The sequence below is a fragment of the Lucilia sericata genome, unplaced genomic scaffold (genome assembly GCF_015586225.1).
Source record: "Lucilia sericata isolate MDLA Ls3-8-SP2 unplaced genomic scaffold, ASM1558622v1 Contig000157F_arrow, whole genome shotgun sequence".
Lineage (NCBI taxonomy): Eukaryota > Metazoa > Arthropoda > Insecta > Diptera > Calliphoridae > Lucilia > Lucilia sericata.
In genome coordinates this window covers 300,455-321,737 of record NW_023994187.1, presented here as the reverse complement: position 1 = coordinate 321,737, position 21,283 = coordinate 300,455, and the positions used below count along the sequence as shown (strand labels likewise).

General features: G+C 32.8%; 1 protein-coding gene across 2 annotated transcripts in view; it reads right to left on the bottom strand.

Annotated features, from left to right (window-relative positions):
- Positions 1–6,118: 6,118 nt before the first annotated feature.
- Positions 6,119–21,283, bottom strand: part of LOC119601328 (protein SYM1) — a 50,494-nt gene continuing 35,329 nt past the window's right edge. Inside the window, exons 2-4 of one of the 2 annotated variants that reach the window (XM_037952173.1) lie at positions 20,178–20,438; positions 19,911–20,118; positions 6,119–6,537 (exon numbers count right to left, since the gene is read on the bottom strand). In XM_037952173.1, coding sequence (XP_037808101.1) covers positions 6,307–6,537; positions 19,911–20,118; positions 20,178–20,332 — 594 coding nt within the window. In that variant the 5' untranslated portion in view covers positions 20,333–20,438 and the 3' untranslated portion in view covers positions 6,119–6,306. The remainder of the gene's footprint in view (positions 6,538–19,910; positions 20,119–20,177; positions 20,439–21,283) is intronic. The other variant, XM_037952174.1, reaches the window with a different exon arrangement.

Here is a 21,283-nt window from a genome sequence, read left to right as displayed (position 1 = left end):
GACTAGACTATAGACTAGACTATAGACTAGACTATAGACTAGACTATAGACTAGACTATAGACTAGACTATAGACTAGACTAAGACTAGACTATAGACTAGACTATAGACTAGACTATAGACTAGACTATAGACTAGACTATAGACTAGACTATAGACTAGACTATAGACTAGACTATAGACTAGACTATAGACTAGACTATAGACTAGACTATAGACTAGACTATAGACTAGACTATAGACTAGACTATAGACTAGACTATAGACTAGACTATAGACTAGACTATAGACTAGACTATAGACTAGGACTATAGACTAGACTATAGACTAGACTATAGACTAGCTATAGACTAGACTATAGACTAGACTATAGACTAGACTATAGACTAGACTATAGACTAGACTATAGACTAGACTATAGACTAGACTATAGACTAGACTATAGACTAGACTATAGACTAGACTATAGACTAGACTATAGACTAGACTATAGACTGGACTATAGACTAGACTATAGACTAGACTATAGACTAGACTATAGACTAGACTATAGACTAGACTATAGACTAGACTATAGACTAGACTATAGACTAGACTATAGACTAGACTATAGACTAGACTATAGACTAGACTATAGACTAGACTATAGACTAGATATAGACTAGACTATAGACTAGACTATAGACTAGACTATAGACTAGACTATGACTAGACTATAGACTAGACTATAGACTAGACTATAGACTAGACTATAGACTAGACTATAGACTAGACTATAGACTAGACTATAGACTAGACTATAGACTAGACTATAGACTAGACTATAGACTAGACTATAACTAGACTATAGACTAGACTATAGACTAGACTATAGACTAGACTATAGACTAGACTATAGACTAGACTATAGACTAGACTATAGACTAGACTATAGACTAGACTATAGACTAGACTATAGACTAGACTATAGACTAGACTATAGACTAGACTATAGACTAGACTATAGACTAGACTATAGACTAGACTATAGACTAGACTATAGACTAGACTATAGACTAGACTATAGACTAGACTATAGACTAGACTATAGACTAGACTATAGACTAGACTATAGACTAGACTATAGACTAGACTATAGACTAGACTATAGACTAGACTATAGACTAGACTATAGACTAGACTATAGACTAGACTATAGACTAGACTATAGACTAGACTATAGACTAGACTATAGACTAGACTAGACTATAGAATAGACTATAGACTAGACTATAGACTAGACTATAGACTAGACTATAGACTAGACTATAGACTAGACTATAGACTAGACTATAGACTAGACTATAGACTAGACTATAGACTAGACTATAGACTAGACTATAGACTAGACTATAGACTAGACTATAGACTAGACTATAGACTAGACTATAGACTAGACTATAGACTAGACTATAGACTAGACTATAGACTAGACTATAGACTAGACTATAGACTAGACTATAGACTAGACTATAGACAAGACTACCGTCTAAAGTCTAGTCTATAGTCTTGTCTTAGTCTACATAGTCTAGTATATAGTCAAGTCTATATATAGACTAAATATATAGTCTATACCCTTGACTAGATTATAAACTAGACTATGAACGAGACTTCACAAGAGACTAATTTCTAGACTACATAGTGGGCTATACTTTAGGTTAGACTATAGACTAGATTACTGCCTTTATAGAGTAAACTTTGGATTATAATCCAATGACTGGTCTACAAGTAGTCTTAAATATTGACCTCACCAAACCACTGTTCGCTTTGTCAATTACTACTGCATACGCTCGATTGTAATTTGTATTATTTCTGTTTTGTAAATGTGTAAAATTGTATGATTGAGTAATGGGGAGGCAGTCAGTTAAACCGGTAATGGCAATAACATTTTAACTACCCATACTTACACGCAAATACACACACAAACACATACACTTTGATACTAAAATACCATTCAGATAAATTGTATTTAGACATGTTATTAGTTTCAATCATTCCAACTGAATGAAACAGACAAACAATCATGCACGTTGCATTACAAACATTGGAGCCAAAGTGATTAGAGCAGGCAGTTTTTTTTTTTTTATATAGTTGTTACCATTTTAGTTCATATGCATTGTTTATTTATCTATTTAATACTCGTAATAATCGAAACTACAAATAAATAAACAAATAGAAGAAAATATGTAATGAATGAATATGAGTTTAATTTGCGAGTTCATATTATAGTGTGACTATGAGTGTAAAGTATTTTATTTGTAAACGATTTTTTTCACAAAGTTTTTTTTTTTTTGGAAAAAAATCGTTTTGATTGTTTATTTAGTTTATTGTATGTGCAATTGTATGTTTATGGTTAATTTTTGGTTTATTGTTACTTTTGCCATCTATCAAATAAAAGCTGCTTGCCTCGTGACTCATGAGTGTGATGCAGTGATGGGCAATTTATGGTAATTTTTAGAATTTAATAAAAGGCTTCTGGATTATTTCCCTGAAGGCTAAATATATGCTACTCTTTATTAAAGACCAATTCCCTTTGCAACGGCTAAGCATCTATCTAACAAGCAAGTCATTATTTAACTACTTCCAAGTAATCCCTATTACATGTATTAGTCTTTAAAGTTAATTCCATTTAGCATTCTTAGGTTTAGTTTTACTTTGTAGTGCCTCTTATTGCTCTTACCTGTTTCATCGAAAAACAATGGCAATTATAGCTTAATATGACCCAGTGTTTTGATTAATGGCCATGTTTTTTTTTCGTGAATAAGCAAAAATAATATAAAACAAGTAAGAAATTATAGTCGGGCGAGGCCGACTATATAATACCCTACACCTTTGACAAAAATATAATGTGATTTAGTTGCCATAATAAAGCATTTAAGTTGAATTGTACCTTGCATTAGATATACATACTTAAGCCGTTTATTGTTGAATAAAATTGTGGACATTTAAGTGAAGTTTTGATGGGGGCTTTTCATAGGGGCTAGGGTCATATGAGAACCTATTATTATGGAATTCGTGGGTGTCATCAAGTCCTGTATACAACTTGGTTATTGCAGCTTTTTGTCGAGATATGAGTATATTAAACATAATTATGAACTTAAAAGCCCTATTCGGCGGGTTCAGTTGTATGGGGGCTAGGTGAAATAATGGACCGATGTAAACCATTTTCAACAGACTTCATCTACGGTACCAAAAGATCAAATTTCATTGAATTATCTCCAAAATTGCGACCTGTAGTTTGATTACAACTTTTAAAAGCCCTATTCGGGGGTTCAGTTGTATGGGGGCTAGGTGAAATAATGGACCGATGGTAACCATTTTCAGTAGGCTTCGTCTACGGTACCATAAAAGATCATGTGCAAAATTTCATTGAATTATCTCCAAAATTGCGACCTGTAGTTTGATTACAACTTTTAAAAGCCCTATTCGGGGGTTTCAGTTGTATGGGGGCTAGGTGAAATAATGGACCGATAGTAACCATTTTCAATAGGCTTCGTCTACGGTATCATAAAAGATCATGTGCCAAATTTCATTGAATTATCTCCAAAATTGCGACCTGTAGTTTGATTACAAGTTTTAAAAGCCCTATTCGGGGGTTCAGTTGTATGGGGGCTAGGTGAAATAATGGACCGATGTTAACCATTTTCAATAGGCTTCGTCTACGATACCATAAAAGATCATGTGCCAAATTTCATTGAATTATCTCCAAAATTGCGACCAGTAGTTTGATTACAAATTTTAAAAGCCCTATTCGAGGGGTTCAGTTGTATGGGGGCTAGGTGAAATAATGGACCGATGTTAACCATTTTCAATAGGCTTCGTCTACGATGCCATAAAAGATCATGTGCCAAATTTCATTGAATTATCTCCAAAATTGCGACCTGTAGTTTGATTACAAGGATTACAAGCCCTTTTGGGGGGTTCAGTTGTATGGGGGCTAGGTGAAATAATGGACCGATGTTAACCATTTTCAATAGGCTTCGTCCCTGGCACAATAGAAGATCATGTACCAAATTTCATTGAATTATCTTCAAAATTGCGACCTGTAGTTTGATTACAAGGTTTACATGGACAGACGGACAGACGGACGGACAGACGGACGGACATAGCTAAATCGACTCAGAAAATGATTCTGAGCCGATTGGTATACTTTAAGGTGGGTATAGGACCAATATTATTGTGCGTTACAAACATCAGCACAAACCCAATATACCCTCCCCACTAAAGTGGTGTAGGGTATAATTAAATGTTGTTTGTAGTATATTTTAAGCTGAACGTCATTCATTAGCAATAGAAAGTCATACCTTACCAAACTAACTATTAAACTATTAAAAAAAAAAACAATAATAATAACAATAAAAATTATCAAAGTAATTACAAAGATAACTGGCAATTATTAGAGCCAGTCACTGATGGACAGACCTATGGATGAAATGATAAGTAGACTTAGGAAATATTAATAATTTAGAAGGAAGTCATTATGGAATTTTAATGACTTTTATAACAATGTGGTTTACATAGAGTTGTTTAAATAAATCGAAAATTAATTAGTTAATAATAAGGCTAGTAAGTTAAATATAGTTAGTTTCTAAAGTTTGGACCAGCTGTAGTCGAGACTAGTCCTAGATAGTTTAAATTAGGAAATATACTATAGCCAAGACAATACTAAAGTCCACTCAATAGACTAGACTAAAATCTAGATCACAGAAATGACTATAATCCTGAAAATAGAATATATTACAATCCAAACTATAAACTATAGATTAGATAATAGTTTAGACCAATCGGTAGTCCAAACTATAGAGTCAAGCGAGTAACGTATAGTTCAGCGAGTAAACTATAGTCCAAACTATAGATTAGACTGTAGTTCAGACTATATAATAGACTATTGGCCAGATTATAGACAGAAGTATAATCCAGTCTATAAACTAGAAAATATAGACTAGCCCAACATTGTCTAGACTATATAATAGACCTTAGTCTATTTAGACAAGAATATTATTCAGACTGTAGACTAAACTATAGTCCAGACAATATATTAGTCAAAGGTCCAGACTATAGACTAGATTATAGTCCAGGCTGTATACTAGACTATAAACCAGACTGTATACAAAACTACAGGGCAGACTATATAATAGACTATAGACGAAGCTTAGTCGAGACTATAGACTAGACTATAGTCCAAACATTGCACTAGACTATAGGTAAGACTATAGACTAAACTATAGCCCAGACGATAGACTAAACCATAGTCCAGCCAAAAGACTAAAATATAGTCAAGTTACATATTAAACTATAGTCTAGACTATGGAATAAATAACGACTATAGTCCTTATATACTAGACCATATTACAGTTTATATTCTAGGCTATAAATCCATACTATAGACTAGACTATAGTTCACAATATGGACTATACTAAATCCTATCGAGAGTATGGACTTTAGACTAAACTATAGTCCCGGCTGTAGGCCAAACTTTAGTCCATACCATAGATTAGAGCATATATAAACTACAGATTAAAGTATAGGTTTGACTATATAGTCCAGATTATAGACCAGACAATAGACTGCAGTCCAGATTAAAGTATATTCCATTCTATTGACTAAACTATTGCCCAGACTATAGTTCAGACCATAGACTATATACTCAAATATATTACAGGCTATATACTAAACTATATCCCAGACTATAGACTAAACTATAGTCCCTAATATAAGACAAATAATAGTCCATACCCTTGTGCAAACTATAGACTATACTCTAGTCTAGGCTATAGACAGACTATAAACTAAACTATTGTCCAAAGTAAAGTAAAGACTTAGGACTAGATTATACTGTATATGTAACTATAGTCCAGAATATAGACTAAGGTATAGTCTATACTATAGATTAATATATAGTGCAGACTATAGTGTAAACTGGAACTAGATTTTGAACATTATTTCCCCCGTTTTCTCAATGTCTGTTGATTTTGTATCGTAACGATATATTATCAGTTTTTTGTACAAAAAATATGTTATTTATCGACTATACCATATCCGGAGGTAGAAATAAGTCGTCTGAGTTCATAAAATCAAATTTTGTTTTTCATACACTAAACACATTACTTTATTTATTTATCCATTTATTGCAAAATTTATTGTACAACTTTTTTTTCAAAAATGTTTATTATTATCTAAATAGGTACTTTAAAACAACACTCCTTTAACAAGCCCGCTTGATACATGGCGCTAAGTACTACATCCATTTACATATTAACATCCAAATCAAAAATGTATATGAAAATGTAAATCCAAATGATGATCCAAATGATCATCGACATCAACGTGTGGTAATTCCAAAAATTTAATATACGCTAAAAATGTTGTCCAACACATGCTGAAGAATGATGTAAAAATGACTTGATTCTGGACTGGCACAAATGCAAAATTAATCGTTTGCACACATGGCCAATAAATTATACCAATTCTGTATGCATCAAAGAATTTAGAGCTGACCTGATTTCGATAAAATAATAAAGAAAAGAAAAAAGAAGAAAATAAATTAAAATAAGTAACAATCGTGTAAAGTAATAAGGTAAGGTAAAATATTATTTATAATATATTGCAATAATTATTATTAAATTTTTGTATAATCTATGGCTGTTGTAGATGTAGAAACAAAAGAAACATTAATTATTATAATTATCATTAATTCATGTTACAAAATTATACTTTGGGGAAACATTTATTTAGTACTTGCGTTTTTTTTTTTTTTTTTTGCTTAATTTATGGTTGTCATGTCAAAATGTATATAGTGTGTACATTGTTTCAATTATTATACCGTCGTTATAAATTTTAATTCATTAACGTGGGCTGTGCGATAATGATTAAAGTGATTATTTTTTAAAATGTCTGAAATACCTATTACACTATTGAAGAAATTATAGATAGTTCTATCTAAAAATTGGTACAGAACTAGAGTCCAGACAACATATAAACCTAAAATCCAGACCAATTATGGTATAGGCCATATCTCAGATAATGCTAATAGATTATAGTCAAGACAACAAACTTTAATAACAATAAGCTGCACTATTTAATAGACTACAGACTAGACTATAGACTAGACTATAGACAAGACTACAGACAAGACTACATACTAGAATATAGAATAGACTAGAGACTAGACTAGAGACTAGACTATAGACTAGACTATAGACTAGACTATATACTAGACTATAGACTAGTCTATAGACTAGACTAGTCTACAGACTAGACTATAGACTAGACTATAGACTAGATTATAGACTAGACTATAGACTAGACTATAGACTAGACTATAGACTAGACTATAGACTAGACTATAGACTAGACTATAGACTAGACTATAGTCTAGACTATAGAATAGACTATAGACTAGACTATAGACTAGACTTTAGACTAGACTATAGACTAGACTATAGACTAGACTATAGACTAGACTGTAGACTAGACTATAGACTAGACTATAGACTAGACTATACACTAGACTATAGACTAGACTATAGACTAGACTATAGACTAGACTATAGACCAGACTATAGTCTAGACTAGACTATAGACTAGTCTATAGACTAGACTATAGACTAGACTATAGACTAGACTATAGACTAGACTAGACTATAGACTAGACTATATACTAGACTATAGACTAGACTATAGACTAGACTATAGACTAGACTATAGACTAGACTATAGACTAGACTATAGACTAGACTATAGACTAGACTATAGACTAGACTATAGACTAGACTATAGACTAGACTATAGACTAGACTATAGACTAGACTATAGACTTGACTATAGACTAGACTATGGACTAGACTATAGACTTGACTAAAGACTAGACTATGGACTAGACTATAGACTAGACTATGGACTAGACTATAGACTAGACTATAGACTAGACTATAGACCAGACTATAGACTAGACTATACTAGACTACAGACTAGACTATAGACTAGACTATAGACTAGACTATAGACTAGACTATAGACTAGACAATAGACTAGACTATAGACTAGACTATAGACTAGACTATAGACTAGACTATAGACTAGACTATAGACTAGACTATAGACTAGACTATAGACTAGACTATAGACTAGACTACTAGCCTAGACTATAGACTAGACTATACACTAGACTATATACTAGCCTATATACTAGACTATAGACTAGACTATAGAATAGACTATAGACTAGACTATAGACTAGACTATAGACTAAAGACTAGACTATAGACTAGACTAGAGACTAGAATATAGACTAGACTATAGACTAGACTATAGACTAGACTATAGACTAGACTATAGACTAGACTATAGACTAGACTATAGACTAGACTATAGACTAGACTATAGACTAGACTATAGACTAGACTATAGACTAGACTATAGACTAGACTATAGACTAGACTATAGACTAGACTATAGACTAGACTATAGACTAGACTATAGACTAGACTATAGACTAGACTATAGACTAGACTATAGACCAGACTATAGACTAGACTATAGACTAGACTAGACTAGACTACAGACTAGACTATAGACTAGACTATAGACTAGACTATAGACTAGACTATAGACTAGACAATAGACTAGATATAAACCTAGACTTAGACAGACTATAAGACTTACTTAGATAGACTAATAGACTGGACTATAGACTAGACTATAGACTAGACTATAGACTAGCCTATAGACTAGAAACTATAGACTAGACTATAGACTAGCTATAGACTAGACTATAGCGAGACTATAGACTAGACTATAGACTAGACTATAGACTAGACTGTAGACTAGACTATAGACTAGACTATAGACTAGACTATACACTAGACTATAGACTAGACTATAGACTAGACTATAGGAGTAGACTATAGACCAGACGTATAGTCTAGACTAGACTATAGACTAGACTATAGAACTAGACTATAGACTAGACTATAGACTAGACTATAGACTAGACTATAGACTAGACTATAGACTAGACTATAGACTAGCTACTAGACTATAGACTAAGACAACTATAGACTAGACTATAGACTAGACTATAGACTAGACTATAGACTAGACTATAGACTAGACTATAGACTTGACTATAGACTAGACTATGGACTAGACTATAGACTTGACTAAAGACTAGACTATGGACTAGACTATAGACTAGACTATGGACTAGACTATAGACTAGACTATAGACTAGACTATAGACCAGACTATAGACTAGACTATACTAGACTACAGACTAGACTATAGACTAGACTATAGACTAGACTATAGACTAGACTATAGACTAGACAATAGACTAGACTATAGACTAGACTATAGACTAGACTATAGACTAGACTATAGACTAGACTATAGACTAGACTATAGACTAGACTATAGACTAGACTATAGACTAGACTATAGCCTAGACTATAGACTAGACTATACACTAGACTATATACTAGCCTATATACTAGACTATAGACTAGACTATAGAATAGACTATAGACTAGACTATAGACTAGACTATAGACTAAAGACTAGACTATAGACTAGACTAGAGACTAGAATATAGACTAGACTATAGACTAGACTATAGACTAGACTATAGACTAGACTATAGACTAGACTATAGACTAGACTATAGACTAGACTATAGACTAGACTATAGACTAGACTATAGACTAGACTATAGACTAGACTATAGACTAGACTATAGACTAGACTATAGACTAGACTATAGACTAGACTATAGACTAGACTATAGACTAGACTATAGACTAGACTATAGACTAGACTATAGACTAGACTATAGACCAGACTATAGACTAGACTATAGACTAGACTATAGACTAGACTACAGACTAGACTATAGACTAGACTATAGACTAGACTATAGACTAGACTATAGACTAGACAATAGACTAGACTATAGACTAGACTATAGACTAGACTATAGACTAGACTATAGACTAGACTATAGACTGGACTATAGACTAGACTATAGACTAGACTATAGACTAGCCTATAGACTAGACTATAGACTAGACTATAGACTAGACTATAGACTAGACTATAGACTAGACTATAGACTAGACTATAGACTAGACTATAGACTAGACTATAGACTAGACTATAGACTAGACTATAGACTAGACTATAGACTAGACTATAGACTAGACTATAGACTAGACTACAGACTAGACTATAGAATAGACTATAGACTAGACTATAGACTAGACTATAGACTAGACTATAGACTAGACTATAGACTAGACTATAGACTAGACTATAGACTAGACTATAGACTAGACTATAGACTAGACTATAGACTAGACTATAGACTAGACTATAAACTAGACTATAGACTAGACTATAGACTAGACTATAGACTAGACTATAGACTAGACTATAGACTAGACTATAGACTAGACTATAGACTAGACTATAGACTAGACTATAGACTAGACTATAGACTATAGACTAGACTATAGACTATAGACTAGACTATAGACTATAGGCTAGACTATAGACTAGACTATAGACTAGACTATAGACTAGCTATAGACTAGACTATAGACTAGACTATAGACTAGACTATAGACTAGACTATAGACTAGACTATAGACTAGACTATAGACTAGACTATAGACTAGACTATAGAACTAGACTATAGACTAGACTATAGACTAGACTATAGACTAGAACTATAGACTAGACTATAGACTAGACTATAGACTAGACTATAGACTAGACTATAGACTAGACTATAGACTAGACTATAGACTAGACTATAGACTAGACTATAGACTAGACTATAGACTAGACTATAGACTAGACTATAGACTAGACTATAGACTAGACTATAGACTAGACTATAGACTAGACTATAGACTAGACTATAGACTAGACTATAGACTAGACTATAGACTAGACTATAGACTAGACTATAGACTAGACTATAGACTAGACTATAGACTAGACTATAGACTAGACTATAGACTAGACTATAGACTAGACTATAGACTAGACTATAGACTAGACTATAGACTAGACTATAGACTAGACTATAGACTAGACTAGACTATAGACTAGACTATAGACTAGACTATAGACTAGACTATAGACTAGACTATAGACTAGACTATAGACTAGACTATAGACTAGACTATAGACTAGACTATAGACTAGACTATAGACTAGACTATAGACTAGACTATAGACTAGACTATAGACTAGACTATAGACTAGACTATAGACTAGACTATAGACTAGACTATAGACTAGACTATAGACTAGACTAGACTATAGACTAGACTATAGACTAGACTATAGACTAGACTATAGACTAGACTATAGACTAGACTATAGACTAGACTATAGACTAGACTATAGACTAGACTATAGACTAGACTATAGACTAGACTATAGACTAGACTATAGACTAGACTATAGACTAGACTATAGACTAGACTATAGACTAGACTATAGACTAGACTATAGACTAGACTATAGACTAGACTATAGACTAGACTATAGACTAGACTATAGACTAGACTATAGACTAGACTATAGACTAGACTATAGACTAGACTATAGACTAGACTATAGACTAGACTATAGACTAGACTATAGACTAGACTATAGACTAGACTATAGACTAGACTATAGACTAGACTATAGACTAGACTATAGACTAGACTATAGACTAGACTATAGACTAGACTATAGACTAGACTATAGACTAGACTATAGACTAGACTATAGACTAGACTATAGACTAGACTATAGACTAGACTATAGACTAGACTATAGACTAGACTATAGACTAGACTATAGACTAGACTATAGACTAGACTATAGACTAGACTATAGACTAGACTATAGACTAGACTATAGACTAGACTATAGACTAGACTATACTAGACTATAGACTAGACTATAGACTAGACTATAGACTAGACTATAGACTAGACTATAGACTAGACTATAGACTAGACTATAGACTAGACTATAGACTAGACTATAGACTAGACTATAGACTAGACTATAGACTAGACTATAGACTAGACTATAGACTAGACTATAGACTAGACTATAGACTAGACTATAGACTAGACTATAGACTAGACTATAGACTAGACTATAGTAGATTATGACTAGACTATTGAGTAGACTACAGAACTAAAGTCTAGACTATAAACTAGACTATTGACTATACTATAGACTACACTATAGAGAGGAATATTGACTAGATTTGTCTACTCCCCTGTAGGATTTTGTGAGTTAACTAAAAATCAAGTTAACTTTTTGATAACTTCTTATGACTAGCTTCAAAGTAACTCAAAAATGATCGAGAAAATGAACAAACATTTCAATAAAATTTTAAATAAAAAATAAAATAGAAACTCGTATCAAATTTGTCAAACAATTTGTATTGAAAAAATTAAATTATGAAAATGAAAATTTGTTTCAGCAATGAAAAATGAATTTATTATTATTAAATTAACATTTTCAGGAATATAAGACATAGATAATGGTGTATATAGGAAGGAAATGTTGCTGCATATTGAACGCATTTATAATCACTAACAATTTGTTAAAAATAGTATAAAAATATAAGAAAATTGCACAGGTAACTCACAGCTGATCTTTTATTTATGCACTAGAAGCTAACTCATCTTGAGGTAACTTCTGGTTAACTGAAACTGATGTATAGTGAGTGAGTACTGACTCGTTCCTATGACATCACATTGAAAAACTGAATAGTATTTTATAAGCAAAATGGTTAGCTTTTGAGTCACCTCTGACTCATTTGTGGTTAACCATAAGTTAGTTTTAAGTTAACTCAAAATCCTACTGGGTCTCTACACTATAAGTATGTATTTGTCAGTTTAATTTTTTACAACTTCTTGATCCAAAGTGTCTCCCTAAAATTTCTCATCCCACTAGCGCATTTACATGAAGGCTACCGCATGTAATAATTTGATTTTATTATTGTATTTTATTTAATATTTTTTGTAAATACCAGTGCATAAATAAAAATATATACTTTTTGTATATATTGCAAATAATTTTGCATAACAATTTACGTATGTATATGATTAAAAATGTTAATGACATGTAATTTTTAATGAAAATAAATTGGACATAATGAGCCGGTTATGGTCAGCCAATCAATATTTTGTATTTTTATGTAATAAGACAACAACAGGTATAACATTTTTTTTATGAAATTACAAAATAAATATAATTGGTTATATGATATGGCACAGCAGGGAGTTTTAGGGTGCACAGGTCTAAAGAGAGAGAGCTGTCAAGTGGAAATTTAAAAGTTTGTTTTAGGGAAATATATACAAATTTCAAGAAAATTTTCAAAAAATTTTATTTTTTTGTAGAAAATTTCAGAAAAATTTTATTTTTGCATAAAATTGTTGATAAATTCTCGCTATTTAAAAATTTTTAATAATTTTCTATTAATAGAAAGTTTTCTTTTTGATTTGTAGGAATTTTTTAAATTTTTTTCGGGATTTCTCGGAATTGTAATAACCCAAATTTATATATTTTCTCTTTATATTTAAAGTAATTTCCTATTACTACATTGTATTAAAAATTCCAATTATTTGTAATTGATGTCAGGAAGTTACCGTACATCTACAAAAAAAAGTATCTCCATCATTCAATCATCATGAAAATAAAAATAACTCTGCCTACTTTCCATAGGTCTCAAATAATTCCTCAATATCTCTCGTTAAACATTCATCAATGTCATTTTCACTTCGTTTTCCCCCAAACAACTACTTACTGCCCTCCACTCCATTCTCATTCCACTTATTTAACTGTCATAATTAAAATTTTATATTCTCATTAATTACGTTCAAAAAAAAAATTTCAAGAAATTTCAAAAAATACAACAAATCAACTTTTCATTTTATTTTTATCAGTTTTTGGCAATTAAAATCATTCACAAAGTCATCATTATTATATAGCTTTTCTTAATGTCTGTGCTATATGATATTTTAAAACATTTTAAACAGACACACACAAACAAACAAACTTACGTTAATGCCATCAAAATTTCACATCAATTTTCCGTACAAAAACAAAATGAAGAAAAAAAAAACTTATTGAAAAGTGATAATTGAAACCTGTTGTGAGAATTCTCAATTTTCAGCGAAATAATAAGAACGAAAAAAAAAAAATATTATAAAATAAAACACTTTAAATAACATCAACAAGGCACGATACAGCAACAATAATAACATCTACATCAGGGAACAACGGAAAAAGATTGCTAGAGGTAGTCAGTGATGGGCGCTTTTTACATGAGTACTAATTTAAAGGTACTAAGCGCATATAAAGCCGTGATAACCTATAAGCCACAATGTTGATCAATATTAATTTTTGAAACCCACTTTTATCACAAAAGAGAGATAGAGAGAGGGAGAGAGCGCAACTGAACTGCGACCGAATTATTGCTTAGTGATCGAATAAGTTTTCGCACATTTCGATATCGAAGTTATGTAAAAATACAAAATTTTTCGTAAAGGAAAATTACGATCAGTTTTACCAGATCATGTTTGCGGCAATTCGGCTCGTGTTATAGTGACTGATTCTATGAAAAAGGGTCTTTGATCTGTTATTACTGATATTCAGTACAATTAATGATGTCTTTATAGAATGATATACTGACAATTTCGTTTTCTATATAATTGAAGAAGCAAGCATTTCTCTAGTCTAGGCAACACAAATACAAGTTCTGCTTCAAAGGTTTTCGAAGCATAATTTGTTTGTGCCGGTGACAAGTTGTTATAAAAGTGATCTATTGGGATTTCAATTGAAAATTACGATCAGTCTTACTTAAGCATGTTAGCGGCAATTCGGCTCGTGTTATAGTGACTGATTCTATGCGATCAATTGGGATTTCAACTGCTGAAGGCAAGACATTGTAGAAGTTGGTTTTCAGTAATCTACTTAACTTTCTCGTTACAGCGTAGGTCCAAAACAAGGCCTGCAACCGAATGACCTGTATATAGATTCCTCTTTATCTAAGATTTCGAATAATGAGTCTTACATAAAGTTACTAGCGTAACTCAAAACTACAAGAACGCCATAGGTGACAAAAGAGACCCAAAAATAAGATTCAAAATTATCAGGGTCTTTGATCTGTTCATACTAATATTCAGATCAGACTGATAAATTAACTTTTGATGGATCTGCTCACAATTTTTTCTTTTTTATCTCAAAGCTTTTCAAAGCAACAATCGTTGTTTCGCGATAAATTGATCTGCTGACATTTCGTTTCTGTCGGTGGCGAGAAACAGCACTTAGAGACGTAACCGGTAGACCGAAGTACGAATCCATCTAATAAGCCGAGACTTTGTTCTTACTCACAGTGACACACTGTGGTAATTCTGGTATGAACAGAACATACCCGAACAAGGAAGGAAAATTCAATGGTATCACTTGTATAAGATACCTTTCATCCATCACCATTCAACCCAGCACATTTCTTATTCATCCAACACATTCAATAGAAAACAAAATCTGATACTCTTACTCTAACGGGTTGGCAAGGTCCGTATACCCCTACATTCATCCAATATCATATACAATCAACACCAACTAATTTGCAATGTTTAGTCCCACAGTCACTCCTCTGCGGGGTATCTGTTGTCATTCGGCAACAGCACCGAACTTATCCCAAAATATATATTTCACCGTACATCCGTATTTTAACCGCAACTTACTCTTCCAGCGAATTTGGGTTTAAACCACAGCCACTATGTGGATCCCGAAGGAACCTGACCAGCCAGGACAAGTCTAGCGGGCAACTGCCCACTCGTAGTACCAGATTATGTAGTTCTCTGGTTAGACCCCATGTCAAATCATTTCAAGGACTAGCCGAGGAGTGAAATGACATCACCAGTTTATAGTTCCGGCAGACCAGGGGTACTGGTACCACCACTTTAGCCCGGGATTGCAATACACCATCACGGAAACATGCCCTGGGTGTACTGAATCCAATAATGTCGAATCTACAACTCGAGCGCTGCAGAGCAATGATTATAAACTTTAATGTACTGAATAATTAAGCTTCGATAAACGCCGCTGTCAAAGCATCTTGTTTTGGATCACTTTTTAAGTCATAGAATCAATGCAATTTCCTAGATATTGAAAGACCTGGCTTTATAGAAGATTGTTAAAGGTTCTTGAAAATGATCAAAGGCATTCGGTATTAAGTTTAATTAAAGAAGGTCGAATTTTTACAATCATATAGGATCTGATCTCTTCAATATCAATTTCTCATTTTCACATTCAACTACGATCTGATTCCTCAAGTTTTGAGTTATGTATTTAGGTGTTTTTTCCAAGAATATGTTTGCAACATTGCTCTAGTTTAACCATTTGCGAGGCTTTCATACAAAGAATGTTACCCTATGGCCTAGTATATTGAGGTAACCGATGCATGTATCCCCAAAAGGAAATCAGGATTCGTATAGAATTTTGCTATTAAAGTTGAGTGGCCTAAGATTCTATAACAGTATCCTGTATCTTAGTTAGATATGGATGTATTGAAGATTTTCCCTTAATTGTTCCATAAAGGTACTTATAAAGAATTTATTTTCCACAGAAAAGTACTTTTCATTTAACCCAACACTCTACCACAAACTAAGTAGTATCTCTTGTATGTCAATATTCAATCGTATGTGCGCTCCAATTTAAATTGCAAACGGCGTCAACAAGCACCACAGCACATTGAATCGACAACACACATTAAAAAAAGCTTCTTTAATAATATTGTTATTATATATGGATGTACTTGTACATTGTACAAGTATCAGCAACAGCAGCAAGAACGTAAGTTCATCATCCCACTGTCTCTTCTTAAATCCTCGAAATAAAAAAAGAACGCAGCAAACAAACAACTGAAGCTCAAGAAGACAATTGACGCGGCGTCAAGTATGAAGAAGGCAACTAAAATACAAAAAAAAAACAGCAAACATCGTCGTCAATGATTCTTACTTGTATGCCTGATGTTGCGTTGCGTCTTGCCTTGTTTGATTGTTGAATGGATGACTAGTTAAAATGGCTGGCATTGTGACGCACTAACTGCTGTGGTGACTGTCTCACTGGCTGGCATGTCTGTCTGATTGTGTATTTGTCTGGTTAGATAGAAGATGTATTCTCATCATCATCATATGCATTGGAATGGTTACTGCTTGACAATTGTTGTGTTTGCGTACTTATCTTTGTATGATTCGTTATTTGCTTGAATATGAGTAGTTAGTGCCTGTCTGACTGTTCAGTGAGGTAATGGTATATTATTGTTTTGTTGCTGTTGTTGCCTCTACTGCTGTTGCTGATGATGAAGTGGAGAAAGACGACGACGACGTCGACAATGTTGATGGTGATATTGTTGTGCTTGTTGATGGTGATGACGCTTACAATAACAATGACATTTTAGTGGCAAAATGTGTATGACAGTGGTTTGGGTCTGCAGATTTATTTGAAGGAAATTGGAAAACATCAGAATTGGGGGGAATACATTCCAATAAGGTACACAACATTTTTACAAACAGAAAGTAAGAAATTTGATTAGAAAAATTTCAAAAAGTTATTGATTTTGTAATTCCATTTGTAGTACATCAGATATCGGTCTTAGATCCGAATATTTATTATATACTTTTTGGGTCTTCGTAAAAATAATTTCGAAAGTACAATAGAATACACAGGAGATGAAAATTAGTCAAATAAATCTAAGGTCCTTTATGAATCTTTAAATGATTTTAAGCCACATCAATAAATTGTTTTTCTCCAAGAGGAGTTAATGACCCGATCCTTATGAACTTTGATTAACTGGTTTTGGTTTTCAAATTTTATCGCTATGTATTATTTTGAGGAGACCTCTTAGGGATCCCAGAGTCAAATATGATCTAATAATCGTCATAAAACTAGTTTAATTTCTAAGGAGGTTGGAAAACCATATCATATAGGAAGACAAAAAATAGCCGCTATCTGGCTTTTGGTTTAAATTTCGACGACCAGGTTTCACAATCTTCTGCGTCTCATAGAGTCCTCTCTATAAGCTAGCCACGCTTAAGGATCCATTAACAGGATGTAAAGTTTTTGCACCTGTAAATCTTCCTAACCGTCATTTATAATAATGTGAGTAACCTCAAGTGTAACTCGCGGGAGGCTTAAAATTTTAAGAAAAAGCTTAATGAGTCGTGTTCTGGGCCACCAATTTTATATATGGAAAATTTCTTAGAAATTGAGAGATTTTTTCATGAAAAGTTTCACGGAAATTTCTTAGAATTTGGGAGAATTTCTCGGTATAAACTTTTTCGGAAAGTGAGATATTTTCTCAAGTTTTTACCCATCGTTCCATTATTCGAAGAGGGCGTTTAGGATACTCCTGGCCATGTTTTAATTCTGTTCTGGTTGCACCGAATACGGATTTGTATTCAGCATTTTAAATCTTTCAAGCTCAATGCACAACAAGTGATTTCACTCTTTCATTTCTGATTATCCGAGAATGTCATGGTGTCCATCTGATAAAGAATTTTCTTCTGGAAGATTAATCGGTTATAGTTCTCTTAATTAATCGATATCACTATAATATCCTCTTGGCTGGTGCTATAATCAATTTAATCCACTTAAACATTCTTGGCCGTTTTGTTCCCTTGATTAGTACCATTCTAGTAGCAACATATTTCAGCAGACTTTTTCTCTAATTGTTTGACCTATTTGGTATTAGAGCTTCAGAGTTTCGGAAAATATTTGGGTCTGTTCAGTAGCAACAGATTCGTCCAGACTTTTTTTCTAATTGTTTGACCTATTTGGTATTAGAGCTTGAGAGTTTCGGAAAATATCTGGGTCTGCTAAAAGAACAGGCACGTCTAAAACTAACCTATATACTATATCTTAACGATTGCAACATAAGCAATATATTTGTGGGTGTATTCCCGGGATTCACTTGAGACCCTTATAGTCTAGTTATATATTATCAATAGACAAAATTGGTGGAAATTTTCAGCCTTCTAGCTTCTTTCTTTTGGGTCATATCGAGATTTTAATACACAAACGGGTGGGCGTTGCTATTTAGTTAATTGACTTAGAAAGGGAATGACAACTTTTTGGATGGTGAGTAAGCAACGATGCCAGATTTTTCGACTCCTGAAGAAACATATTCTAGTATTTACATTAATATATTTGGAAAATCGAGATACTGGTCCTTTAGAAACCACTGTCCACCACCTCTCACTTAAACAAACATAGTCTTTATTCTCCTATAAATGTAGAAAAACATTTATGGATGTGAATTTTTGAATTGAGGCACTCACTGTAGGAAATGTTGAACGTTTAAGTGTGTTTAAGAAATAACATACAAACACGGAATATTACATACTTGAACTAAAAATTACAAAAATGAGAACACAGCAGAAATAAAAAACAAATAATTCCAACATGATATGAATTTAAATGTCGTACAAAATAATTCAATGTACAATTAACTACTATTCTTAAAATATTCTATAAGACCAACCATCCGTCCATCCGTCCGTCTGTCAGACAGTCAGTTAGTTTAGTACATATTTCATTTTCAACAAAAATGTCTTCAAAAAGTAGCTCAAACAAAAGTAGACTACTTAAGCAAAAATACTACAAGTACAACAGAACCTTGTTAATTTAATAAAAATTATATTGGGTGGTATTTTTTATGCACATAAATCAACACAAGTGCCCCTACGAGTATCAGTACATACTTACTCGTGCTACTTAAGGCAATAATAATATTATATTTAAGAGCTGCTCCAGAAAAAAAAATGTAAACAAATATCTACACTTACCTCTCGTCTAGCTTCCTCTATGGTTTTACCCTCCATTAAACTCATGGTAAATAAAAATGTACTTATCGCCATTGGATCATAGGCTACTTGCTCTGTTATCGCTTTACACATTGAGGACCTAATGTCGGTGCGTGGCCACATAATGCTGGCCAAACGCATCCAGGCATAGATTGTTGGACCCATAAAGAAAAAACCAAATAAACTAAATCTATACAGAAAGTGTTGTTAAAGTCGTCGATTTTAAAGCACAAAATAATTTTCGCTTACTTGGCACATTTCTTCCAATCATACGTCTTAAATGTCTTCTTCTCTATCAGAGTCTGTTCGGCCAAAGAACCACAGGGATATAGTAATCCGTAGGAAATCATACCACGTATGATTTTATATTTATGGCTGAATTCAACAAATCTTTTAACAAACATTTTTCTAAGATTTATTTATGCTATCCTGGTAAATTTTAAAGCTGGAAAATTTAGATGCTATTTAGTGGAGATGTTCGTCTTAAAGGAGTTAATGGTAATACTGAGGCTGTAATTTAAGAAAAGAGATTGAAACATTTAATAAAGGATTTATATAGAGTATGGGATTTTTAAAATTTCATTTTAAATTAAACTGTAGTTTTTAGTTCTGTAACTAAGTAGTCCCATTAGGATTGAGTGATACTTATTCTAAAATTTTCTATAACTATTCGAATCGTTTTGTTTTATGTGTTGTATCTTTTCAGTTGGATATAACTTGGCCATTTTTAGTATCAAATGTTATTTACACGGTATTTTGGTGAAGAATTTTGGACTCTAAGCTTCAACTGTTCTCTAATAATATGGAAAAAGTACATTAAGACAAAAATTAAAACTGATCTAAAGCAGATTTCCTGCTGGAAAAATTTGCACTTCCAATGAAGTACGACGGTACGTATTCTCAATGGACACAAGTTTAAGGGTACCTACAACTACAAAAATCTAGATTGAGACTAATCTAGAGAGGAAAGTTAAACGTTGGTATCAATACAACAATGCGTTGTCATAATGACAACAATCCTTCATAGAAATGATTAGTAGTTGAAATGATAACAATGGTTGTCTTTTTGACGGTTTCGTCAATCAAAATCGGCGTATCAAGAACTTTGATAATTAAATGAAATAATTTTCAAACGTTATTTTGAACTAGAACTAAACTACAATTGAACTGAACTAGAACTGAACTGGAACTGAACTAGAACTGAACTAGAACTGAACTAGAACTGAACTAGAACTGAACTAGAACTGAACTAGAACTGAACTAGAACTGAACTAGAACTGAACTAGAACTGAACTAGAACTGAACTAGAACTGAACTAGAACTGAACTAGAACTGAACTAGAACTGAACTAGAAC